Source organism: Schistocerca americana, chromosome 4, assembly GCF_021461395.2.
Source record: "Schistocerca americana isolate TAMUIC-IGC-003095 chromosome 4, iqSchAmer2.1, whole genome shotgun sequence".
Classification (NCBI taxonomy): domain Eukaryota; kingdom Metazoa; phylum Arthropoda; class Insecta; order Orthoptera; family Acrididae; genus Schistocerca; species Schistocerca americana.
The window spans coordinates 825422432-825445758 of NC_060122.1; the positions used below are offsets into that span (position 1 = coordinate 825422432).

At 39.0% G+C, this 23327-nt stretch overlaps 1 protein-coding gene across 1 annotated transcript in view; it reads left to right on the plus strand.

Moving 5' to 3' along the window:
- The window catches only part of LOC124613834 (dynein regulatory complex subunit 7), a 346600-nt gene that overhangs the window by 153396 nt on the left and 169877 nt on the right, over window positions 1–23327 (plus strand). Inside the window, exons 7-8 of the mRNA XM_047142556.1 lie at window positions 10229–10486; window positions 18610–18830. Of these exons, the coding sequence (XP_046998512.1) occupies window positions 10229–10486; window positions 18610–18830 (479 nt within the window). The remainder of the gene's footprint in view (window positions 1–10228; window positions 10487–18609; window positions 18831–23327) is intronic.

The following is a 23327-nucleotide window of genomic DNA, read 5'->3' on the forward strand; positions in this document are numbered from 1 at the left end:
CAAGACAGTTTATAAAATACATTCTGCTCAAATATTCAGTTCATCGTTCATGAAATTCACAACTGAGTAGAAGCATCACTGAAGCAGACTATACAGGGTGGTCCCGAATTCATGGTACAAACTTTAATGGTAGGTACAGGACATTGTAACAAGGATTTATTGTATAGGAATGTATAGTCGCAGGTGACGCGGTGAGGCGTAAACAGGGGAAAGAGAAATGGAGTGATCGGTTGGTGTCACTGCCGGTAGAGGGCAGTAGATGAACATGATGTATCGCAGTAGGGACAAGCGCCATTCACAATTGTGCTGCCGTAGACGATGGGTGACTTTACGTATGCAGAAAAAGCAGACATGCATTACATGTACGGCCGTGCAAATGGTAACGCCAGAGCTGCGTTACGAATGTATCGCGCGGAGTATCCTAATCGACGAATGCCGGATCATAGAATTTTTCAACGGTTACATCGTCAACTTTGTGAAACAGGTACGTTCGACGTCAACAGACATGACGCTGGTCGATTAAGAGCTGTACGCACTCCAAGACTGGAAGAACGCATCTTGAACATAGTGGCTGATAGACCCGAGTCAAGCACAAGAACTGTTGCGCGTGACGTACATGTGAGTCATCAGACTGTATGCAGAGTGTTAAATGAAAATCGCTTACACCCCTTCCATTTTCAAAAAGTACAAGCATTGAATCCGGCAGATTATCCTCTTCGCGTGAACTTCTGCCAGTGGTTGTTGCAGCAATGTGCGTTGCAGCCGGATTTCGTAGGTCATGTGCTATTTACAGATGAAGCGACATTTTCACGCGAGGGTGTCTTTAATGCGCACAATTCCCATGTGTGGGCAACAGATAATCCACATGCAACGCGTCCACATGCGTATCAACAACGTTTCGGTATTAATGTGTGGGCTGGTATTGTGAACGACTTTTTGATTGGGCCATACTTACTACCCACGCGACTCTGTGGCGAAAGCTATCTTATTTTTCTGCAAGAAGTGTTACCAGTACTGCTGCAAGATGTTCCGCTCGCCATTCGTAACCGCATGTGGTTTCAGCACGATGGAGCGCCAGCACACTTCAGCACTGCTGTACGGAATTACCTGAATGCCACGTTTGGTGCTAGATGGATTGGGCGTGGTGGACCAGTCCCTTGGCCACCCCGATCTCCTGATTTCTCTTGCCTCGATTACTTTTTATGGGGACATCTTAAGAGTCTTGTTTATGAGACTCCAGTTGACTCAGATGAGGATCTCGTTGCTCGCATATCTGTAGCTGCTGCAGGTGTGCGTGAAATACCAGGCATCTTTGAACGTGTACGCCAATCGCTGCACCGACGCTGTCAAGCATGTATCGCTCATGGTGGACGCAATTTTGAACACTTACTGTAAACATGACACTTGTCAACAACGATTTCAATAAAATCTTTCGTTTTCCTTTCGGCCGTTATTTCCCCTGTTTACGCCTCACCGCGTCACCTGGGACTATACATTCCTATACAATATATCCTTGTTACCATGTCCTGCACCTACCATTAAAGTTTGTACCATGAATTCGGGACCACCCTGTATGTAGCTTTCTTTTCAGTGAATCTAGGTTCATACTCAAAATGTTCTTGTTTTTAATTTGCTACCAATGTTCATTTCCATATACTGGGGAGTCTGAGCATTTAAGTATAAACAATGAGCATGTGTGATCAAAACAGTTCTCCTTGCACAGTTCTAAACTGATATGCAAAAAATGATAATGTAGATATATAGGGAGGGCACTGTTAATAATTTCAGATTTTGAATCAGTGGATAACATGATTTTCTTGGATTCACAGCACACATATTTCAATAATTCTTTCCTGTAATTTCAGTATGCACATTAAATTGCTTGAATTTCCCCAAAAAACAATACCGTACCTTATAACAGACCAAAATGAGCTGTGGTATGCAATTTTCCTTGTGTCCATGTCTGTGGCATTTGCCAAAAGTGCAAAACCACATAGTTTGTTTACTAGATATTCCACATGTTTGTTCCAATTTAAATTTTTATCTAGGTTTGATCCTAAAAATTTCAAAGAATCAACTCTTCTACACTTTGATTTTTATGATTTATTTCAGTTTCCTGGGATGTTGACTGTTTTGTTCTGAACAGGGCCACATGGGTTTTTGGGATGTTCAGGGTTAATCCATTGAGCTGAAACCATGTTTCTAAATGACCTTTTGTACTGATGATGCAGACAGGGATGTTTTCTGGCTCAAGCTCCTCAATTAATACAGACGTGTCATCTGCAAATAAAACCATTGGGCATTTGTATTACAATGAAAGTAATAAATTTCTAACAATACAGTGTAACTGGATAGATAAAAGAAATCTACTCACCAAGCAGCGGCAGTGCAGAACACTACCCCTGATTTCATACCTTTCAAGTTTATGGCTAAGTAGTGCATGATTTTTTGAGGTCACAAATATATCTGCGACCTAATTTTTATTGTCTAATGATGTCCTAATCTTGCCAACAAACTTGTTAATTGCATCTACAGTGCTTTTCCCATGCCGAAAGCCAAAGTGATTTTTCAAAATAATCCCATACTTTTCTATAAAATTTTGAATCTGGATGGCAGCTACTTTTTCATATACTTTTGACAGGACTGGAAAAAGAGATATGGGATGACAATTTTCCATATCCTCTCTTTATTCTTTTTTGAACAGTAGTTTTGCTTCTTCATACTGTAGCACCTCTGGGAAACATTCATATTTAAAAGATTGGTTTACCATTGTAAACAGTGGCTGTCCTATCATTTTACACATAAATTTGAGAACTTTTGTGGGTATTCCAACCCAGTCTGAAGAGGTTTTGTTTTTCAGTGTTAATGTAATATTTTCTACCTCTACTGCTGACACTGTTTTAAATTTTGTGAGGCATTCACACATTAGATCTAGTCCAAAGGGACATACTTTGTTGTCATAATTTGCAACATTGATATCTGACTTCACTACAGTACTGAAGAACTCATTGAAGCATTCTGAAATTTTGAGCTAGATTTACAATAACCTCATCTTGCAGCTTGATTTTACAAATTTCATGACTAGAGGCTTTAACACATAGCTAAGATTTCACAAGTGACCACACTGCCTTTGATTTATTCTCATGTCTTAAAATTAAACTATTATTTACCATTTGCTTTACTGCCTTGGTAACTTTCTTAAACGTAATTTTGTATCATCTAACATATTCAACAAAGTCAGTAAGATTTTGGAGCAAGTAGAACTTGATGAAATCCAGAGATTAAATCCAAGCTTGTCATGGATTTAATACACTCAAACTTACATAATAAATACATGAAATGTATTTGCAGTTGCAAATACGGACTACTGTCAGTAATGTAATGGAATGATGACTACAAAAATTTGTGCTGGGTTGAGGACCCGAACCTGGATTTCCTGCTCGCGATAGGTGGAGAATCCGGGTTCGAGTCACGATACGGCACAAATTTTCATTGCCATCATTTCATTATACAGCCGATGATTGTCCATATCCACAATTGCGAATACATTTCATTTATTTCATAATGGCTGTACTTCTCACAGTGCCTGTGCAGGCAAGTCCAAAGGAAGTTACAGTATAATTTGGAATATCACAGGCACTGCAGTATGTTTCCCCCATATGTGAATATACGTGATGGATGTATGATTATATGTTGTAGACATATGGTTGACAGCATAGGGAAGTTTGGGTCTGGCTGTGAGCCTTGCTCGGATAACCTAATGGTAAGGTGACCACTTGTGATAAGTGGGAAATCCTGGTTTGCGTCCAGGTCCGTCACAAATTTTCATTGTCGTCATTCCATTATACAGCTGATGGTTGGTCATATTTGCAACTGTAAGTACAAAATGGTTCAAACGGCTCTGAGCACTATGGGACTTTACATCTGAGGTCATCAGTCCCCTAGAATTTAGAACCACTTAAACCTAGCTAACTAAGGACATCACACACATCCATGCCCGAGGCAGTATTCGAACCTGCAACCGTAGCGGTCACGCGGTTCCAGTCTGAAGTGCCTAGAACCGCTCGGCCACACCAGCCGGCTGTAAATACATGTCATGTATTTCATAGCAGTTGTAGTCCTTACAGTAGCTGTTCCTTCCATGTCCAAAGGAACATTGTATCATAATTTGGAACAACACAGGCACTGCAGTATCATATGTAATAACTAATTTATGTTCTCAGAATGGTCATTTTCTCTGTATTGAATTTGTTCACAAGCCTAGAGTCTAAAGCGGGTAGGACACCTACATTTTGTTACAATTATCAAAGAATGATTGTGATAACTACTACTCTGAATTATAACATTGCTTTCCATCTATTGCAACTCTTTTTCAATGGCTGGACTCTATGCAATTGATACATCATGTGCTTTTTAAAGAGTGGTTCATGGGGTTTCAATTTTTGTACATGTTCAGAATTCTTCATACTTCACCGTAAGCACTGAAAAAAATGAAATGAAATGATTATATGGCATTGTTGGCCGGGATGTCCCTTGTAGGTTCGGTCACCAAGTGCAAGTCTTATTTCGGTCAACACCACATTGGGTGACTTGCGGCCAATGATGAGGATGAAATGATGGTGAGGACAACACAACACCCTGTCCACGAGTGGAGAAAATCTCCAACCTGGCCAGGAATTGAACCCAGGCCCAGAGCATGGGAGGCAAGCACATTACCACCCAGCTAAGCAGGCAGACTTGGTATAGCACTGAACACATTGTATATTATCATGACAAACATTTTAGTTCATGCTTGTGTTTATCATTCAGTCCTATGGTTTCAGATATCTTTCCCTCAATTATATTCATTAACCCCTTTTACTCAACTTCTAGTTCTATTGTATAAATTTCTTTGTTCACTAATGCCAGTCTGTTTGTTTTTTCACAGTCATCTGCCTTTTCCTCATCCATAAACTTTGTTTGGATTATGTTCCCTTTCTTGTCTGTAACATATGATGTTTTGGAAAAGCTAGATTGCTACTTGCTACAAAGGCCATATATTAAGCTGTGTACAGGCACAACTAAAAGACAACTAAAAGATACTTACACATTGGCTTTGAGCCACAGACTTCATCAGAAAAAGAAAAACACACACACACACACATTCATTCACACATGCAAGCACACCTCACACACATATGACTACCATCAGCAGCAGCTTGAAACAAGTTGCCAAAGATGGCAGTCACAAGTGCGTGAGATGTGCTTGCTTGCATGAATGAATGTGTTTGTATTTCTTTTTCTGACATAGGCTTTGTTCAAAAGCTAGTGTGTAAGTATCTTTTAGTTGTGCCTGTCTGCAACTTAATGTGTTGTCTTTACAGTAAGTAGCAATCTGTCTTTTCCTTACATTGTTGATATTCCAATCTGGCACTTCCATTGTTTGACATATAATGTTTTCTCTTTCCATTAAAGAGCTGCACAAACTTAGTGTAACCAGTGCCCAAAATGAATTTTTTATTTAATTGTGGTATTATTTAGCAACCGTGTTCAAATTTTACATGCTCAATTTCAAATGTCAGTAAAGTCTGATATCTTACCAACTTACTGTGTCTACCAATAACCACTCTAATCTTATCTCCTGTCACAAGCATTTCAATTTAATTCTTATTTTGCCTAAATTAATTATGTAAATTTTCAGATATCCCATAAATTCTGCCCCTTAATAAAGTAATGCTTTCTCTTCACGATTTCCTATTTCAAAGTGAGCTTATGAGTTCCCTATTTCATCACTTTTCTTTCTATCAAGCTAATACCTTAAACACCTAGTTCAGATTTCACAACTGACCACACTGGCAGCTCCCTTTCAGTTTCACTAAACTCCATATCCTTACTATTTTGAATGTTTTTGCTCTTGTTTCTGGTTAATTTGTAGTTACTCATTTTACTCTGAAGCAAGGAGTGCTGATAAATGGTTATGGTACAAGATACTTTATTTTAACTTTCATACAAGAAATCAGTGACAAACATCAGTCACTAGAAGAACTAAGAATAATCTAGAATAAAAAGTCTTGCAAATCGTCTCTCAATTCCATGCACTCGCATCGATTTCTCAACTGTCGATCTGTGTCACCAATAAGTTGCCAAAATAGCCCCCATCTTTTGAGAGTGGATTGCTGAATGACTGACTGAGTGATGTTGCCCACGGTAGTGCATAGCTATACCATTTCTGCATTGGAGTGTCATTACCTGATGAGTCATGAGTCTCTGTGAAAGTGGAGTAACAACTATTTATTGGTAATTGAAAAGTTTGCTTGCAGAATTTGGGGGTGCCAGGAACAGATGAGAATTTTGGGTGTATCTTCTATCCTGCTTGAGTGATAAAACCTGATGCAGATTGAGCTTCGAATGTCTGAGAGTTGCATCTTGCAAGAGTTGCTAGTGGAACTGTATCATTGATAGATTGATTTGGTGAAGTTATGGTGGTATTCTCCTCTGAGGACTGTTTGCCTGATGGGGTTTACCTTGGAAAAGCTTCCTTTGTTGTCTCTGGAGACTTTTTCTATAATGTAAGCAGACTTCACTCCCTCAACAGACGCTGTTGTGGCCTTGCCATCTTACAGTATTGCAGTGGTGTAAAAGCCACATTGTAATAATTGAATATGGCCCCAAGTACGGGGAAATAATGGTGGCTTGATCGCATTGACGCATAAGCTCTTGTGTGATCAGTTTTGGAGGTCCTTAAGAAAAAATGTTTGCTTGATGCCATGACAGAATGGTGTTGTCAGAATGAGTCACTGCCTTGTGTGCTGCAGTCTGTGTGAACACTCGTAGTATGTGTGCCAGAGGGAGTTGTAACCTCCTGGCTTTCTGTGCGCTCTGCTGGAACATGTATTTGCTGCACATCAACTAGTTGGCTCAGGGCCAGACTGATGTTTGTTTTAATAGCTGTTCTCTAGCTGAGTAATGTGACAGAAAATGCATCAATCCAGGTACTGTTGTGGCACTTGAGTGCTCCTTTCAGTGTTCTATGTAGCTGTTCCACCATTCCATTACTCAAGGGGTGGTAGCTCATAGTCTTGGGATGTGAGATTCCATGTAGTTTTTTGAGTTCTGTAGAAATTTAGCAATCAAATTGAAGGCTACAATCAGCAAACAAAATCCTTAGCCGCAGTCTCTGTTGAAATATCGATAATTGGTGTAGCTTCTGGCCAACAGGTAGAGTGGTCTATTATCACCAACAAGTACTTGTACCCAATGGAGTAAGGCACTGGTCCAGTGATGTCCAGATGTACAAGCTGGAGTAACTATGTCTCCAATAGGTGTGAAGGAGTGCTGGTAAACGGTAATGATGCAAGATACTTTACTTTAACTTTTGTACAAGAGATCAGTAACGAACACCAATCACTATAAAATCTAAGAATAATCTAAAATACAAAGTCTTGCAGACTATCTCTCAACTCCATGAACTCACATCAATTCCTCAACTATCAATCTGCGTTGCTGACATGTCACTACAAATCCAATAACCTTCTTCTTCCAGTTAACGGTTATATGAAAGTGAACATTGCTACTTACACTGAAGTGGAAAAGAAACTGGTAAAGGCATGCATATTCAAATACAGAAATATGTTAGCAGGCAGAATATGGCACTGCGGTCGGCAGCACCTATATAAGCCAACAAGTGTCTGGTGCAATTATTAGATTGGTTACTGTTGCTACAATGACAGATTATCAAGATTTAAGTGAGTTTGAACATGGTGTTATAGTTGGCATATGAGCAGCGGGACACAGCATCTTCGAGGCAGTGATGAAGTAGGGATTTTCCCATATGACCATTTCACGAGTGTGCATGCTCCATGTTATTTTGGAGTCATTGACAAAAGTACAAATATGTTCAGGAATTCCTCGGGAGGTTTATCGGGGCCCTTGCTGTAGATGTTGTACATTAATGAACTGACAGACAATTTAATAGTAGTTTCAGACATTTTGCATATGATGCTGATCTAAAATGAAGTGATATGTGAGAAATCTGCACAGATGTGAAAGGTAGGTATTGTTCTAATACTCATATACATAATTGCTTAATTTTTTATCAATAAGGGAGATTACTTTTCTTAGTGCTTGCAACTTTTCATTTTCAAAGTCTGTGGTTACTTTACCACAGATGTCAAAGCAGGTTTGCATTAATAAAAACAAATTTTCCAATAAGTTCATTGCATATGCTTTCTAAATTAGTTTCGTTACACATGATTAAAATATTCATTTCCCAAACACAAGCTGTTTGACACTGGTTCCAATTTTATTTTGAAATTGTCTTTCAACTATTTTATTAAGCTTTCAGTATCCTATTGATCTGTGGCCACAATTAATCCTTTAACTACATAAGGAATGACAATAAGCATTTTATCATCTATGTCCTTAGTATTTAGCATATATATTATGCAATTCACCATTGCTCCATACTACAGCTGACAGCAGTTTCAGCCCACACACCAACCAAAATTCTATCCATTTAGATGGATTGTTTTCCTCTAAAGTTTCAATTTTGACAGACATTCACTGACAGCCATGCAGCATATAACTTTTATATATTTTTTCTTTTACATTAAAAGCAAATTTGTCCAACACTTAGCAAATTAGTTAATAAACGTATGCACAATATTTACTACAATCTCATTTGTATGTGCTGTAGCAATCAGAATAACATTTCTGATGTTAATGTACATACACGATCAGCATACAGAGCTTCTAAAATCATTAATATGCACTCTGTGCTGCCCACTGAAATTCTAACACTGTGAGGTAGTGCAAAAAATGTTAAACTGGTATGAAATGTACTACATGCTTGGACATGCCAAAGGTTAGGATTTAACTTCAACTGCACAAAGTAGGTAGGATTTATGTCACCTACATTCTGAATATAAGGAAAGATTATGCAGCATCCTTCTATTCAGAAAACACATCCAAATGTTGGTTGTCTGAGAGAGAATCACATTATGCCTTCTGTAAGAAGAGAAATGTTTACCAGAACACATCAGAATTTTAAAATGACAAGATCATGACCCTCTTGAATCTGGGATTCACCATTCTGTGGTGTTCCTGCTCTTGTTGGTCAAGATCTCATGACTATCATGCAAATATGGAATTGATGGATTCAGAAGGACCATACTCTATACCGTGCAGGATCTCAGTGGACTTGAGTGGATAGATATATTATTCTCTCAAACTTGCAGCCATGTCATGTACCTTGAGCTATGAAATGGGCTTGTTTACAGGAAGACACGTACACAAAGAGATCTTGTGATGATGTTGGGAGTACCATTGACTGCTAGCACAGTGACAATCATCACTCCTCCATCGACAAGACAGGAGAGAGAGTCATACTGACAGTGGTGCCCACCAAACACCAACTCAGGACACATAAGTTGTGCTGTATCGCCTTTTCAGACAAGTCCCTCTTCTTTGTACAGCATCACATGTGTGGAGGCTGTGAGGAGAGTGCATAATGCCAGCACGTTGCTTGATGGTGCTGGCTACCAGTGACTGAACGTCTGGTAATTTGGAAAGCAGGGATGTGTTGAGGCTGGTAGATGAGCCCTACTGAGTCTCTGTGACACAATCTTTTGACAAAATAATCAAAGAATTGATATTGCCTATGCTGTTCTGTTGTACCTCAATACAGAGTTTCATCTGTTGTGCTTGAGACGTTCTTGTCGTATCTCAGCCACTGAAAAAATCTGGTTATGTGTTGCTGAGAGATAACTACTTCCTAGCCACTACAATCGATGAAAATTGGCATATAGTTCAAAGAGAATGGAATGAAATACTTGTACCTGTCATTCAAGCTCAATTTAACTCAATGCCCAACTGGGTTAGAGATGTTGTTACTGCCAGAGGTGGCAGCTCTGTGAACTAAATTTCTCACCCCCCCCCCCCCCCCCCCCCAAATATAATTTCATTATTTGCTGTCTTCCATTGTTGCAACTTTAATGACCAGCAGTGTTTGTTGACAAATGCGAAACTGGTACCAAATGACAACCAGTGTCACTTGTACAGTGCTGAAGATGCAGTAGCATAATTAAAAAGTATTTGTGATTTTTCTACCTTTTGATAATACTTTTTTTATTAGAACCTCCTGTGGAGTGCATATTGTATAAAACACAGACAGTTAAACAATAGTATTGAGTTTCAACTATTTTACAATCTAACTGATTCAATTGAGGTAAGTTATTTGTTTATTTCCTAGTTTTCCTGAACCGATATCCAAAGGGGCAAAAGTGCACGTTTTATAAGAAGGCAAGAGAGGAACATTTTGCACCATATGTGCAGGCTGATGGTTTGGTTACCAGAATCACCACATATAGTGACTATGAATGGGAAGATGCTGAAGTAGTGTATGAGTATTACAAAAACCGCAAAGATCTGCTCTGTGAAAGGAAGCATAACTTGAAAACGGAATCTGCAGTGGAACAATTCAGCAGAGGGCGAAAGGATTCATTGAAAGGTATTGTCTTTGTTTTTGAATGAGGTCATAATTGGTAGATATGTTTTTAATTAAATGAAAATATGTAGAAAAATAGAAGACTATTTACTATTTAACTTAACAGATATGACCTTGAATTTGAGATTTGGTGCATTTTTTGAAGGAAGTGTGATGCTTTGAGGAAGAATTCTGCACTGTACTAGATAACTTTTATGAAATCTGTCTTCGAGTAGCTTTGACCTCCATGGTACCTTAATTTCAACAACTGTTACTCTTTTCTTGTCAAAAAGTCTCTTCTTTACAGCCTCACCACTGACAGATGCCGCACCTGCATTGGGAAGCAGGAGCTGCTGAAATATAATGATAACCTTACCAGAGTCTTTACTGAAATACAATATTTTATCCAGCTCATATACACTACTGGCCATTAAAATTGCTACACCAAGAAGAAATGCAGATGATAAATGGGTATTCATTGGAAAAATATGTTATACTAGAACTGACATATGATTACATTTTCACGCAATTTGGGTGCCTAGATCCTGAGAAATCAGTACCCAGAACAACCACCTCTGGCCATAATAATGGCCTTGATACGCCTGGGAGTCAAACAGAGCTTGGATGAAGGGTACAGGTAGCTTCAACACGATACCACAGTTCATCAAGAGTAGTGACTGGCGTATTGTGACGAGCCAGTTGCTCGGCCACCATTGACCAGATGTTTTCAATTGTTGAGAGATCTGGAGAATGTGCTGGCCAGGGCAGCAGTCGAACATTTTCTGTATCCAAAAAGGCCCCTATAGTACCTGCAACATGCGGTTGTGCATTATCCTGCTGAAATGTAGGGTTTTGCAGGGATCGAATGAAGGCTAGAGCCACAGGTCATAACACATACGAAATGTAACATCCACTGTTCAAAGTGCCGTCAATGCGAACAAGAGGTGACCGAGACGTGTAACCAATGGCACCCCATACCATCATACTGGGTGATACGCCAGTATGGCGATGACGAATACATGCTTCCAATGTGCGTTCACTGCGATGTCGTCAAACACAGATGCAACCATCATAATGCTGTAAACAGAACCCGGATTCATCCGAAAAAATGATGTTTTACCATTCGTGCACACAGGTTCGTCATTGAGTACACCATTGCAGGCGCTCCTGTCCGTGATGCAGCATCAAGGATAACTGCAGACATGGTCTCCGAGCTGATAGTCCATGCTGCTGCAAACATGATCGAACTGTTCGTGCAGATGGTTGTTGTCTTGCAAACGTCCCCATCTGTTGACTCAGGGATCAAGACATGGCTGCACGATCCATTACAGCCATGCAGATAAGATGCCTGTAATCTCGACTGCTAGTGATACGAGGCCATTGGGATCCAGCACAGCATTCTATATTACCTTCCCGAACCCACCGATTCCATATTCTGCCAGCAGTCATTGGATCTCAACCAACGCGAGCAGCAATGTCATGATACGATAAACCACAATTGCGATAGGCTAAAATCCAACCTTTATCAAAGTCGGAAATGTGATGGTACGCATTTCTCCTCCTTACACGAGGCATCACAACAACGTTTGACTAGGCAGTGCCGGTCAACGGCTGTTTGTGTATGAGAAATCGGTTGGAAACTTTCCTCATGTCAGCCCGTTATAGGTGTCGCCACCGGCACCAGTGTTGTGTGAATGCTCTGAAAAGCTAATCATTTGCCTATCACAGCATCTTCTTCCTGTTCGTTAAATTTCGTGTCTGTAGCACGTCATCTTCGTGGTGTAGCAATTTTAGTGGCCAGTAGTGTATAAACAGATCTCCCCAACTCCTCCTCTGGCAATAGCAGACCTGTTAGCCAGCCACCTACCTGCGCTCCTCTTATCACCCAGTATCACCCTGGCCTTGAAATTCCCAACTGCATCCTTCACCAGGGCTTTGACTACCTCTCGTAATGCCCCACCATTAGAGATGTCCTTCCCAAAATCCTGCTCACATCACACAAAGTAGCGTTTGCTGCCTACTCACCCTATAGAATATCTTTTATCATCCATATTTTAATCCTGATCCCCATCCTGCACACAGCATCTCATTTCCTTGTGGGCAACTCAGGTGCAAGATCTGTCCCATACATCCACCCACCATCTCCTACCACAGTCTAATTACAGGCATTTTCTACCCTATAAAAGAAGGCAACGTAATAAGCAATCTTGTTAAATATAAACTATTCTGTAATACCGTGCTATAAACGCCGTGTAGCATTCCGTGTGTGCATAATAGATAAATAACTGTGTAGTAGCATGAATGGTGACTGCCAAAATGTGGCCAGCTTTTTCCAAACATGCTGCACATCACAACACAAATGACTTTAACACGTGCTTCACTCCATGTACCATTTACATACTCCCTTCCAGCACAAAGTTCTCAGAACTTTGTGGATGGGAACTGGCTCGCCAGTATATCCTGTAGTCTCACAGTTCCCTGATTTATGCCTCCCAAACCTGTTTCCCACTGCCCCACCTTATTGTCTCCTTTGTGTCTTCTGTATTTGCCCACACCACTCCTGCACCACTTACATTGTGTACTATTCCCCTCCCCCCTCCCCACCACCCCATGTGGACATACTCTCTCTTTCTCTCCTCTCTCTCCTTCCTCCCACTCCTCTCCCTTCTCTTTCCCCTCCCTGTCTCCCACTCCATCTCCACCCCCTCCCTTTCCCCCTTCCCCTCTCCTACTCCCTCTGTTTCAATATTTCTTATAAGCTCTGCCCCCCCATAACTCGTTTCATCTCATTGTGCAGCCACTGACACATCTTTCTTTCCCACACCTGCCTCACACTACCTTGCTATTCCTTCCTTGTCTCACATGTCCTTTTCTACAGTCTCCCCACATCTGTCAGCCCAGGCAACTGCTCTCAATAATCAATAATTAGTATCTCCATGACTGTAGTAGTGTGTGTTTAGGTGTTTGTGTGATTGTATGTGTGAATGTGTGTACTTTCTACTAGAAAAAGAGCCAGAGCTCAAAAGCTAGTGAACACTATTTTCTGTTGTGTGTGCCACAAATCAGTCTGGTGTAGATGAGTGGTTGCCTTTCCATTATTTTATGTGTATATACTTAAAGAATGGACATACACCAAGTGCATGAAGCAGTGCAATTGACATCCCTCTTTTTAAGAAAGGAAAATGCAATAACTAGACACGATTTATAAGATGTATGTTAGAATGATTGGCAAGAGACTACAGACTATAAGTGAAACTTTCCTTTAAGAACAACAAGATGGTTTTGGAAAGAGAAAGTCATAGACAGTTAGTTTGTTTATTACAAAACAGCTAATAGAGAAAAGGCATAAATCCAGAAATGTGTATAGCCTTTATAGATTACATAGAGGCCTTCAATTATGTAAAGAGGCAAATACTGTGGAGGATACTAGAAAAATGAGATTATCCTAAACACATCATAAAGGTTCTGAAATATTTGTATACAAACCCAAAAATAATGATTAAAACAGGTTCAAGGATTTCACATATGATACCTGTGAGTCAGGGTGTCAGACAAGGTTCAAATGGCTCTGAGCACTATGGGATTTAACATGTGAGGTCATTAAATTAAAAGCAGTAGTTAACACATGATGAAAGAATGTATCTGACATTTCTCCAGAATTTTTGCCAAATGAGCAAAGAGCTGTGTTCCAAGGTTGTACAGTTTTATGTAGTATGTAGCATAACAATGGTGTCATATGTCAAGCCAAATCATGATCTTCCAAACTCATCTCCATGATTGATAATGAAGAGAAGACTAGTGAGAACACAGGCCCTCAAAAACTGCAAGAATTTGTTAAGTTTTCAACCATACAAACATTGGAGTAAATGTTTATGATGAGTTATGTGATAATTACATCCTTAGCCAAAGAATGAGAAGATAATAATTAATTGTGTTTTTATCGTTTGGTAAATATTTCCATTCTGAATTCATGGGTCCTTCACAAACTGAGCTGATGCACCAGAAGTCCTGAAGAACTTGACTAAAGTCTTCATAATCAGTCACACTGTCCAGGGGATGACCAGTTATTTGTCATTATCATCACCAACACTCTGTCTTTAATACTTGAAAGTTGGCGACCCATCACTCAATCCTCTTAAGAGTCTGTCTCCATTTTTCCCAGTCTTCTGCATCTCAGAGTAGCTTCTCCTTTATCTGGTGTACCCATTGTCTTGGTTGGTCTTCCCTGCCATCTTTTCACTTTGACTTGCCTTGCATTATCATCTTGTCCAAGTTATCCTCTTGTTGTCAAACTATGTGACCAGAGAACTGCAGGATTTGCTGGAAACAAATACCGGGCAACCTCTTATCCACCCTGATTTCTTGAAGGATAGCTTTGTTGGTCTGTTTGTCCATCCATGATATTCTCAAAAACTTCCTATATGTCCACATCTCAAAAGCATCGATTCCTTTTTGGCCCTTTCAGTTGTTGTCCACATTTCTTGAAACACTAGGGGTTTCAGTACTCTCAATTTAGTATATCTGGTTAGGGTTGGTCTTTTCAAATCACTGTCAGCTTCGATGCAGCATTCCTACTCAGAAAAATTCTGTGTCATACTTCCTGTGTAGAGCCATCCTGATTCTGAGCCACCGAACCCAGGTAGACAAAGTGATCAGCTTCTTCATATTCTGATAATACGTCAGAGGTTGGTAGTGGCTCATCTCTGTCAATTATCATAATATTGGTCTTTTTCGTATTAATTGACAATTCAAGTTTCTCATTTTCTCTCTTAGGTCTACCCATTAGTTCCTTCACTCCACTTGTGATACTGTGCACAGTGTGGCGTCATCAGCAAATCATAAATTACTGATTCTTCATCCTCCAATTCAGATCCCACCAGTCCAGTGATAAAGACCACAGACATTAAATAGACCCAGTGATAGAATGCACCCCTGGCTAACTCCTTTACATAGTCCAAACGGGCTTGGAATAGTTTTATCTAATCTGATTATTGCCTTACTCTGGGAGTTGAGATTTCTGATAAGGATAATAAGATGACCAGGAATGCCCATTTCTGCTCGTGCACTCCACTGTTCTTCCCGTTCAACACAGTCAAAAGTCTTGCTACAGTCCGAGAAACAAAGAACTAATGGAGCACTGAACTCTCTGCATTTGTCAGTTAGCTGTCTGACTTTGATAATATGTTGTCATGTTCCTTTATTATGCACAAATCCAGCTTGCTCTGGTGGTATTTCTTTATCTAAGTTGGCTTTCATGCATTCATGTGTAACATTTTGAAAAATCTTGCTGGTGTGTGAAATTAATGAAATGCTTCTGTATTTCTCACAATGCTACGCATTTTCTTTCTTATGGCATAGAATCACTACTGAATCATCCGGTTCTCTATCCATGTTTCTTTATTCCATATGCTGTTACATATTTAATGCATGATTTCCAAATGAAAATCGCCAGATGCTTTGATCATTTCAGCAGTAATGAGGTCTGGTCCAGGTGCTTTATTATTTTTCAGTTTAACTATAGCCTTACAGACTTCTTTTTTAAGAAATTAGGTTCTTTTCTTCTGGAATGTTTGCACAACCAAGTTTTACATTTTTATACATGTACAACTTGTTACGGTGTGTTCTCCACTGATCAGTAGCTACTTCTATGTTGGTTAGAGGTGTGCCATGTTCATCTTCTACCACTCATATTCTTGTTAGTTTCTTTATTTCATTAAACATGCATCTAGTCTCATTGCAGTCCCAGAATTTCTCAATTATCTCACATGTTTCACTAATGTAATTATTTTTGTCTCCTCAGCATCTTCTCTGTATTAATGCCAACATGTACAACTTGTTACGGTGTGTTCTCCACTGATCAGTAGCTACTTCTATGTTGGTTAGAGGTGTGCCATGTTCATCTTCTACCACTCATATTCTTGTTAGTTTCTTTATTTAATTAAACATGCATCTAGTCTCATTGCAGTCCCAGAATTTCTCAATTATCTCACATGTTTCACTAATGTAATTATTTTTGTCTCCTCAGCATCTTCTCTGTATTAATGCCAATAACTTGTGGTACTGTCTGCCCCTCGTAGCTGAATGGTCAGTGTGATGGAATGTCATACCTAACGGCGCGGGTTTGATTCCTGGCTGGTTCGGAGATTTTCTCCGCTCAGGGACTGGGTGTTGTGTTGTCCTTATCATCATCATTTCATCCCCATTGACATGCACATCGCCGAAGTGGCATCAACTTGAAAGACTTGCACCAGGCGAACGGTCTACCTGCTGGGAGGCCCTAGCCACATGGCATTTAATTTTACTTGTGTCCCTTTGCATTTTGACAGTTTAGTTCTCAGCTCAAGACGTAGAAGCTGATGGTCAGAACCACAGTCAGCACCAGGAATAGTCAACTATTTTTTTAAAATATATATATATAACTGAGTCTCTCTGTGTCTCAAGTCAATCAAAGAATAGTCAGTGTGATTACAGTATGTTCTACCTGGTGACGTTCAGGTGTAAAGTCTTCATGGATTGTGTTGGAAGTAGATGTCGCTTCTAACAAACTTATTTTCCTAACAGAACTGAAAAAGCCGGTCTCCACGATCATTTCTTTTGCCTAAACCGTGACATCCAAGTTCTTCATTTGATAAGTCCCACTTCCCTATCTTCGCATTAAAATCTCCTTCCACTATGGTAACTTCCTTTTTGGGTACTGACTCTAGGCAGTTGGAAACAGACTCATAAAATTCTTCTGTCTTTTCGTCATCATCAGCTGTTGAAGTTGGTGCATATGTCTGTATTAAATTTAGCTTGCAAGGTCTACTGTTAAATCTAACTAGTATTGTTCAGTAACAGACAGGCTTGTATTCAATCAGTGTGGCATTCCATCCCTTGCATACTAACAAGGCAACAAGATTGATGGAGTTATCTGATTTACCAGAAAAATATACTGTATTTCCATTAGCTGTTTTAAAATACCCAGCACCTTTTGAGTGAGCCTCTACTAACCCTAGTATCCTGATTTTAGTTTGATGGTATTCCCTTTCCACAATCTGTAATTTTCCAATTTGACATAATCCTTGTACATTCCAATTTACTATCTTGTGTATATTCCTTTGGATGTACAAGATTTTGCTTGTGGTTGTCACACCCGGAGGTCTGACTGGGGGACTGTTTATACCTCTAGACTGTTTAACAGCAGGTAAATCCATAATGAGTTTTCTTGGGAACAAAACACTGGGGTGGTTTCCTTATATCTTCCCCTGTCGGTTAAAGGAAAATATAAAGGACTAAGTAAAAGTAATTAGGGTCAGTGGTACAGTTATGATTCATCCTGGATAAAGAGGTAGGACAAATCAAGAGTTCACTTAGGCAGGGTCACTAAATCCCTGAAATAGGACTGTCCTTCACTGGGATTGTGATGGAGTTCCTACTTGCTACCACAAAACATTTCTTATATATCTCTAAATCTACCACAAAAAATAAACTTCATCTGGTAGGGAGAAGTATTGGTGGCAGCATACAAGGTTTTGAAGATAAGGACTAAGTAATCATGTCCACCAAAAGAAGAAAGAGTCACACGTAACCAAGTACAAATGACAGCAAACATTGCACAGTATGTGTGTTCAGTTGCAAACATATACGTAAAAATTAAATTCACATCCTTCGAAAAAGACAACAAAGGATAAACATTTTATTCCATGTAATATGAGAAATATGTGTCGTGTCTTAAAAGCTTATCAAAATTTCACATTTAAAAAGCAGTGGTTTGGATATAATAGATTCACCAAGTATCACTGCAACATTTTTTATCTTCTAAAGAGGAATAAATCATCTGATGGGGAGGGGGAATACTATATTCTTTTTTCATGTTCTGGCTTTGAGTCAAATAGAATTAAAAGATGGAACAGTTTTGAAACACGCTGCATGTAGGGGATTCTACAGTGACATTACAAGAATGTTTCTGTTGCCTTGATCAGCATTCCACCACAAGACTTTAAAAAATCAAAGATCCTAAAACATTACAAATCTTCATAAATGTTATTTAATTAGAAGCGTAAGTATTTCTAGCTGTTTAATATGAGTGACCAGTCTGGTATAATACTATTAAATGTACTGTCAGATAACAAAAAAAGAGATATTTTATATAGATCATTTTTTTGCAGAACACTTCTATTATACAATGCACATGACAGTTGAAGACATACATGTCATAAAATTTTATAATGAAGCACGTTTTGATGACCTAGAGAAGTTAGAAATGCATCCAGAATATTTGAAAGAGCACTTCAAGAACCGCAATGACTTACTTTACTTTCGGAGCACAATTTTTGAACCTAAACTCTCATATTCTGATGAAGGAGGAGATGGAAGAAGAGTTGTTAAGGTAAATACTGACTTTGTACTTTATTTGGATAATAATTAACTTCCATTTTTGTAAGAGAAAAACTATGATTGAACACTGGAGTATATAAATAGTAGGCCACTACTGATATCAGTCATTAAATTTTGGTGGGGAATGTAGAAGACATAAATTTTTAACATCTAAGATAATGATTGAAGGATTTGTTCTGCTTGCTTCGTTGCTGTAATCAAAATAGTTTTGAAGTGCATCATATAAAATGGTAGACTGGAATGGTGAGATGGAGTATGCTGCAAATAGTAGTCTGCATAGGGAAAGTATGATATCGTAGTGATCTGGGTGAGAGATAAGTTGCCATGAGGATGTACAAGCAAACAGTAAAATATAGATCAATGTACAAGGGCTGTTGAAAAGTTTGCGGAATCACCACCAGATGTTAGCACTAGTGTAACGAGGTTCCCATGTAATAATAAGAGGTTCTTTATGAATAAACATGTGCCATGTGAAATGAACCTGTACTTTCAAATGTTCAAATGTGTGTGAAATCTTATGGGACTTAACTGCTAAGGTCATCAGTCCCTAAGCTTACACACTACTTACCCTAAATTATCCTAAGGACAAATACACACACCCATGCCCGAGGGAGGACTCGAACCTCTGCTGGGACCAGCTGCACAGTCCATGACTGCGACACCTTAGACCACTCAGCTAATCCCGCACGGCAACCCGTACATTGGTAACACCTGTGTGATGGTAGATTACGATACAGCTGTTGTAATGAACATCTTGATACAGTACTTATCATTGCAATATTGTGAGACCTTAGCTCTTCCCAGCAAATTGAATGTTCAAATAACTTATGGGTTTCCTGCTGGGTGATGTTGTCAAACACCACCGCATTTGTGCCTTGAGAATGGCAGGGTGTGCTCCTGTCGAAATATCGGCGGTGGTCGATGACGTCACCCGGCAGAAATCCTGTAAGTTATTTGAGCATTGCAATATTTCTTAGCATTTACAAAACATACTTTCTTTTTCTGAGTTTGCAGATCCATTTTGATATTTGGATCTGTATTTGAAATTTCGTTTATTGTTTTATATTATTTCCTGTATATTTTGAAAGTCCTTTCCTACATATTTTCACCTTTTATGAAAAGATTATCTCATGTGATTTGTCTTGCTTTCTATGCCATATATCAGCAACTGAACTTATTCTGATCAAACACAAATTATTAAAAAAATCTGTTGCCGAAAACTATATTTAAAAATTACCTAGCAAGTTATATTTTACAAAATGTGCTCATGAGTTAAATAATAATTCCTACATAAACGTCATTTCAGTTGAACTACATTGATGTTAATGGAAGTCTGTGATATGTTGAAATGTGACATTTTCGTCTTTGCTTTATGTTATTCTCTCAACATTTGTATGTGGAGAAGTAATCATAATTTGGTAGCTGAATTGTAAAGAAGTCTGTTTCGAGTGTTAATGGTGATGGTTGTAGGGAGGCAAGATTGCAACTTGTGTGTCCATGCATTTGTCGAGTCGTGTTATTGTACAAAAAGTGTCAGTAGTCAAGGTATGTTTGGTCAAATGTATGAAATGTATAAATGTGGTACTTCAAGAAGTATTTCTTTCAAGAATAATTCAAGTTTACTTATTTGCATTGTTTTGGAACTAAACAGTATTGCATTATTGACCTAATTCTTTGATGGACGGATTTTACCAAAGCATTGATTCCAGGAAGAGTTTGATTTTGTTCTGAAACGTGACAAATCCTGGCCTCTCTCACCAAGATTGTACCACATTTTATTAAATGATAATGAGCAACAACAATTATGATGACATCAATGTAATGAAGGTGAGTATGACTTTTTACTGTTGACTTAATCAACAAACAACTTTGGGCATTGTTAATCTGCAGCCTGTGTCTGAAATTATTTCTATGCCTGTTTCTTTTGACAGAAATGTAGTTAAATCCAAATTGTGACAGTTAATCATCTTTTTCTTTAAATGGACTTGGGAACTGGGTTGCTTAGATGTGTCAGTGCTCTGGGTAAAGATGTCTCTCTGTTGTTCCCTTCTAGTGATTTACGAAGCTGGGCGTGGGGAATCAAGAATTGAGCAGTGATTGAGTACTTTGTATAGAAAGATATGAAAGCAAAGGAAACTCATGCTGATTTTCAGAACACACTGGGGGACTTTTCTCCTTCATACTCAACTGTTGACAAGTGTTAAATACGTTTAAATTTGGTCAGAACAGCTTAGATGATGATACACTTAGTGGTCAGCATAGACATGCCACTACCCAAGTAATTACTGGAAAAGTGTATAAAATGGTCATGGAGGATTTGGCAAGAAAGAAAGTCATTCTTCATCAAGACAGTGAGTGTCCCCACACAAATGTCATTGCCATGGCAAAAATACATGAACTAAAATATGAGTTTTTGCCACACCCACCTTATTCACCTGATTTGGCTCCATCAGACTTCCATCGCTTCCCCAATCTCAGAATTTTCTTTGGTGGATGGAGATTCTCTTCAAACAAAGAAATGACAACCGAAGTTGACAGGTATTTTGAAGTACTGGAGGAATCTAATTTTTGAGATAGGATCAAGGTGTTGGAACATCACTTGACCAAGTGTACAGGGGGACTACATTGAAAAATAAAAGGAAGTTTGACTGAGGCAAGTCATTTCTTCCTAATCCATTCTGACAGCATGTCAGACTACCTTCATATAGTTAGTTATTCGAATAGATGAACTGTATATTTTTAAAAGGACGTAAATCTGTAATTTGATGATTTTGAGTTTGATCTTGTTTCAGATACTATATGTACGAGGGTAATCCCAAGAGTAAGTTCTCCTATTTTTTTATAAGTACATAGACCTGTTTCTTTCTACAATGGTTTACATAAGTTAACAGCTTGAACATTTAGCTATTTTTTGACATAATCACAATTTCTGTTGATGCATTTTTGTAGATGCTGTGGCAGTTTTTGTATGCCCATGTCAACCAGTTCGCCGCCATGCTGTTCAGAAAGTTATGAACCTCTTCTTTCACCTCGTTGTTGGAGCTGAATTGCTGGGACCACAAATAACTCTGACAGGTACTGTGAGACTCTGAAAAAACTCAAACAGGCAATTCAGAACCAGAGAAGAGGAATGTTGAGCAAGGGCGTTTACATTCTCCATGACAACACTTGCCCACTCATCGCCTGGCAAACTGTTGCTCTCCTGCAACAGTTTCAGTGGAACATAATCACCCACCCACCCTATAGTCCTGACTTGGCACCCAGTGACTATTACCTGTTCCCTAGGTTAGAAGAACATTTGGCTGGAAGGCGATTCAGCTCCGACGATGAGGTGAAAGAAGAGGTTCATAACTTTCTGAACAGCATGGCGGTGAGCTGGTATGACATGGGCATACAAAAACTGCCACAGTGTCTATAAAATGCATTGACAGAAATGGTGATTACGTCGAAAAATAGCTAAATGTTCAAGCTGTAAACTGATGTAAACCATTGTAGAAATAAACAGGTCTATGTTCTTATAAAAAATAGGAGACCTTACTTTAGGGATTACCCCCATATAACTGCATACACTGACAATAGAAGGGTATGAGTTCATCAGTTAGTGTACCTTCTACAGGATTCTGAAAAACAAAGTTATTTTTATAGTGAAATCAGTGAATGAATTATGCCCTTTTAAAAGTAAAGAGGCATCAGTCATGACCCATAACTGACTAAAAATAAAGCTTAGATAGCAGCACTTATGGTGCTGCACATCACTTAAACTTTCTTCTTGTTCACTTCTGCCAATGTGTTTTGCATACTCGTTATAAAGACTGATACAAGCACGATATGTGTTTACCATAAGAGTGAAGATGAGAAGAGTTCAAATGAAATGAGCTCATTTATAAATTATCATACAAAAGATAGACCATAAAAATGTACCAGACTTTGTCTATTCTCAGACAACTACTCAGCTCAGAATAAGTGACATACTTTTAGCAGATTTCTGCAGGGCCAGTTCCAGGGATTTGGCTGCCCCTTGTGAAAATGTCAAGTGCCTCCATTCTTCCTTCCCTGCCCCCACTGCATGTATTCTCAAATACAGTCAACCTTTTTCAGAAGAAAGACATTCATCCATGACATGTTATTTTCACATATCACACTTACTCATAAGTCTGTGGTTTCAGTTGCCTGAGACAGCAGTCGTGTGTGCAAGTTGTGTTTACATGAGTGTGTGTGTGTGCGTGTGTGTATGTATGTCTATTGCTGACAAAGGCCTCAATGGCCGAAAGCTATAATTGTGTGAATCTTTTTGTTATACCTATCTGAGACTCAGCATCTCCGCTACATGGTGAGTAGCAACTTTCCTTCTCTAATATTGTTACTCATATGTCTTTCTGCAGTGAATATGCCTTTAAGACCAGATCCAGGTATGGGGCACGAGTTAGTTAAACAGAAGTCAAGCATATACATTGCATATTTTACTTACTCTTTATTTATTTATTACAAA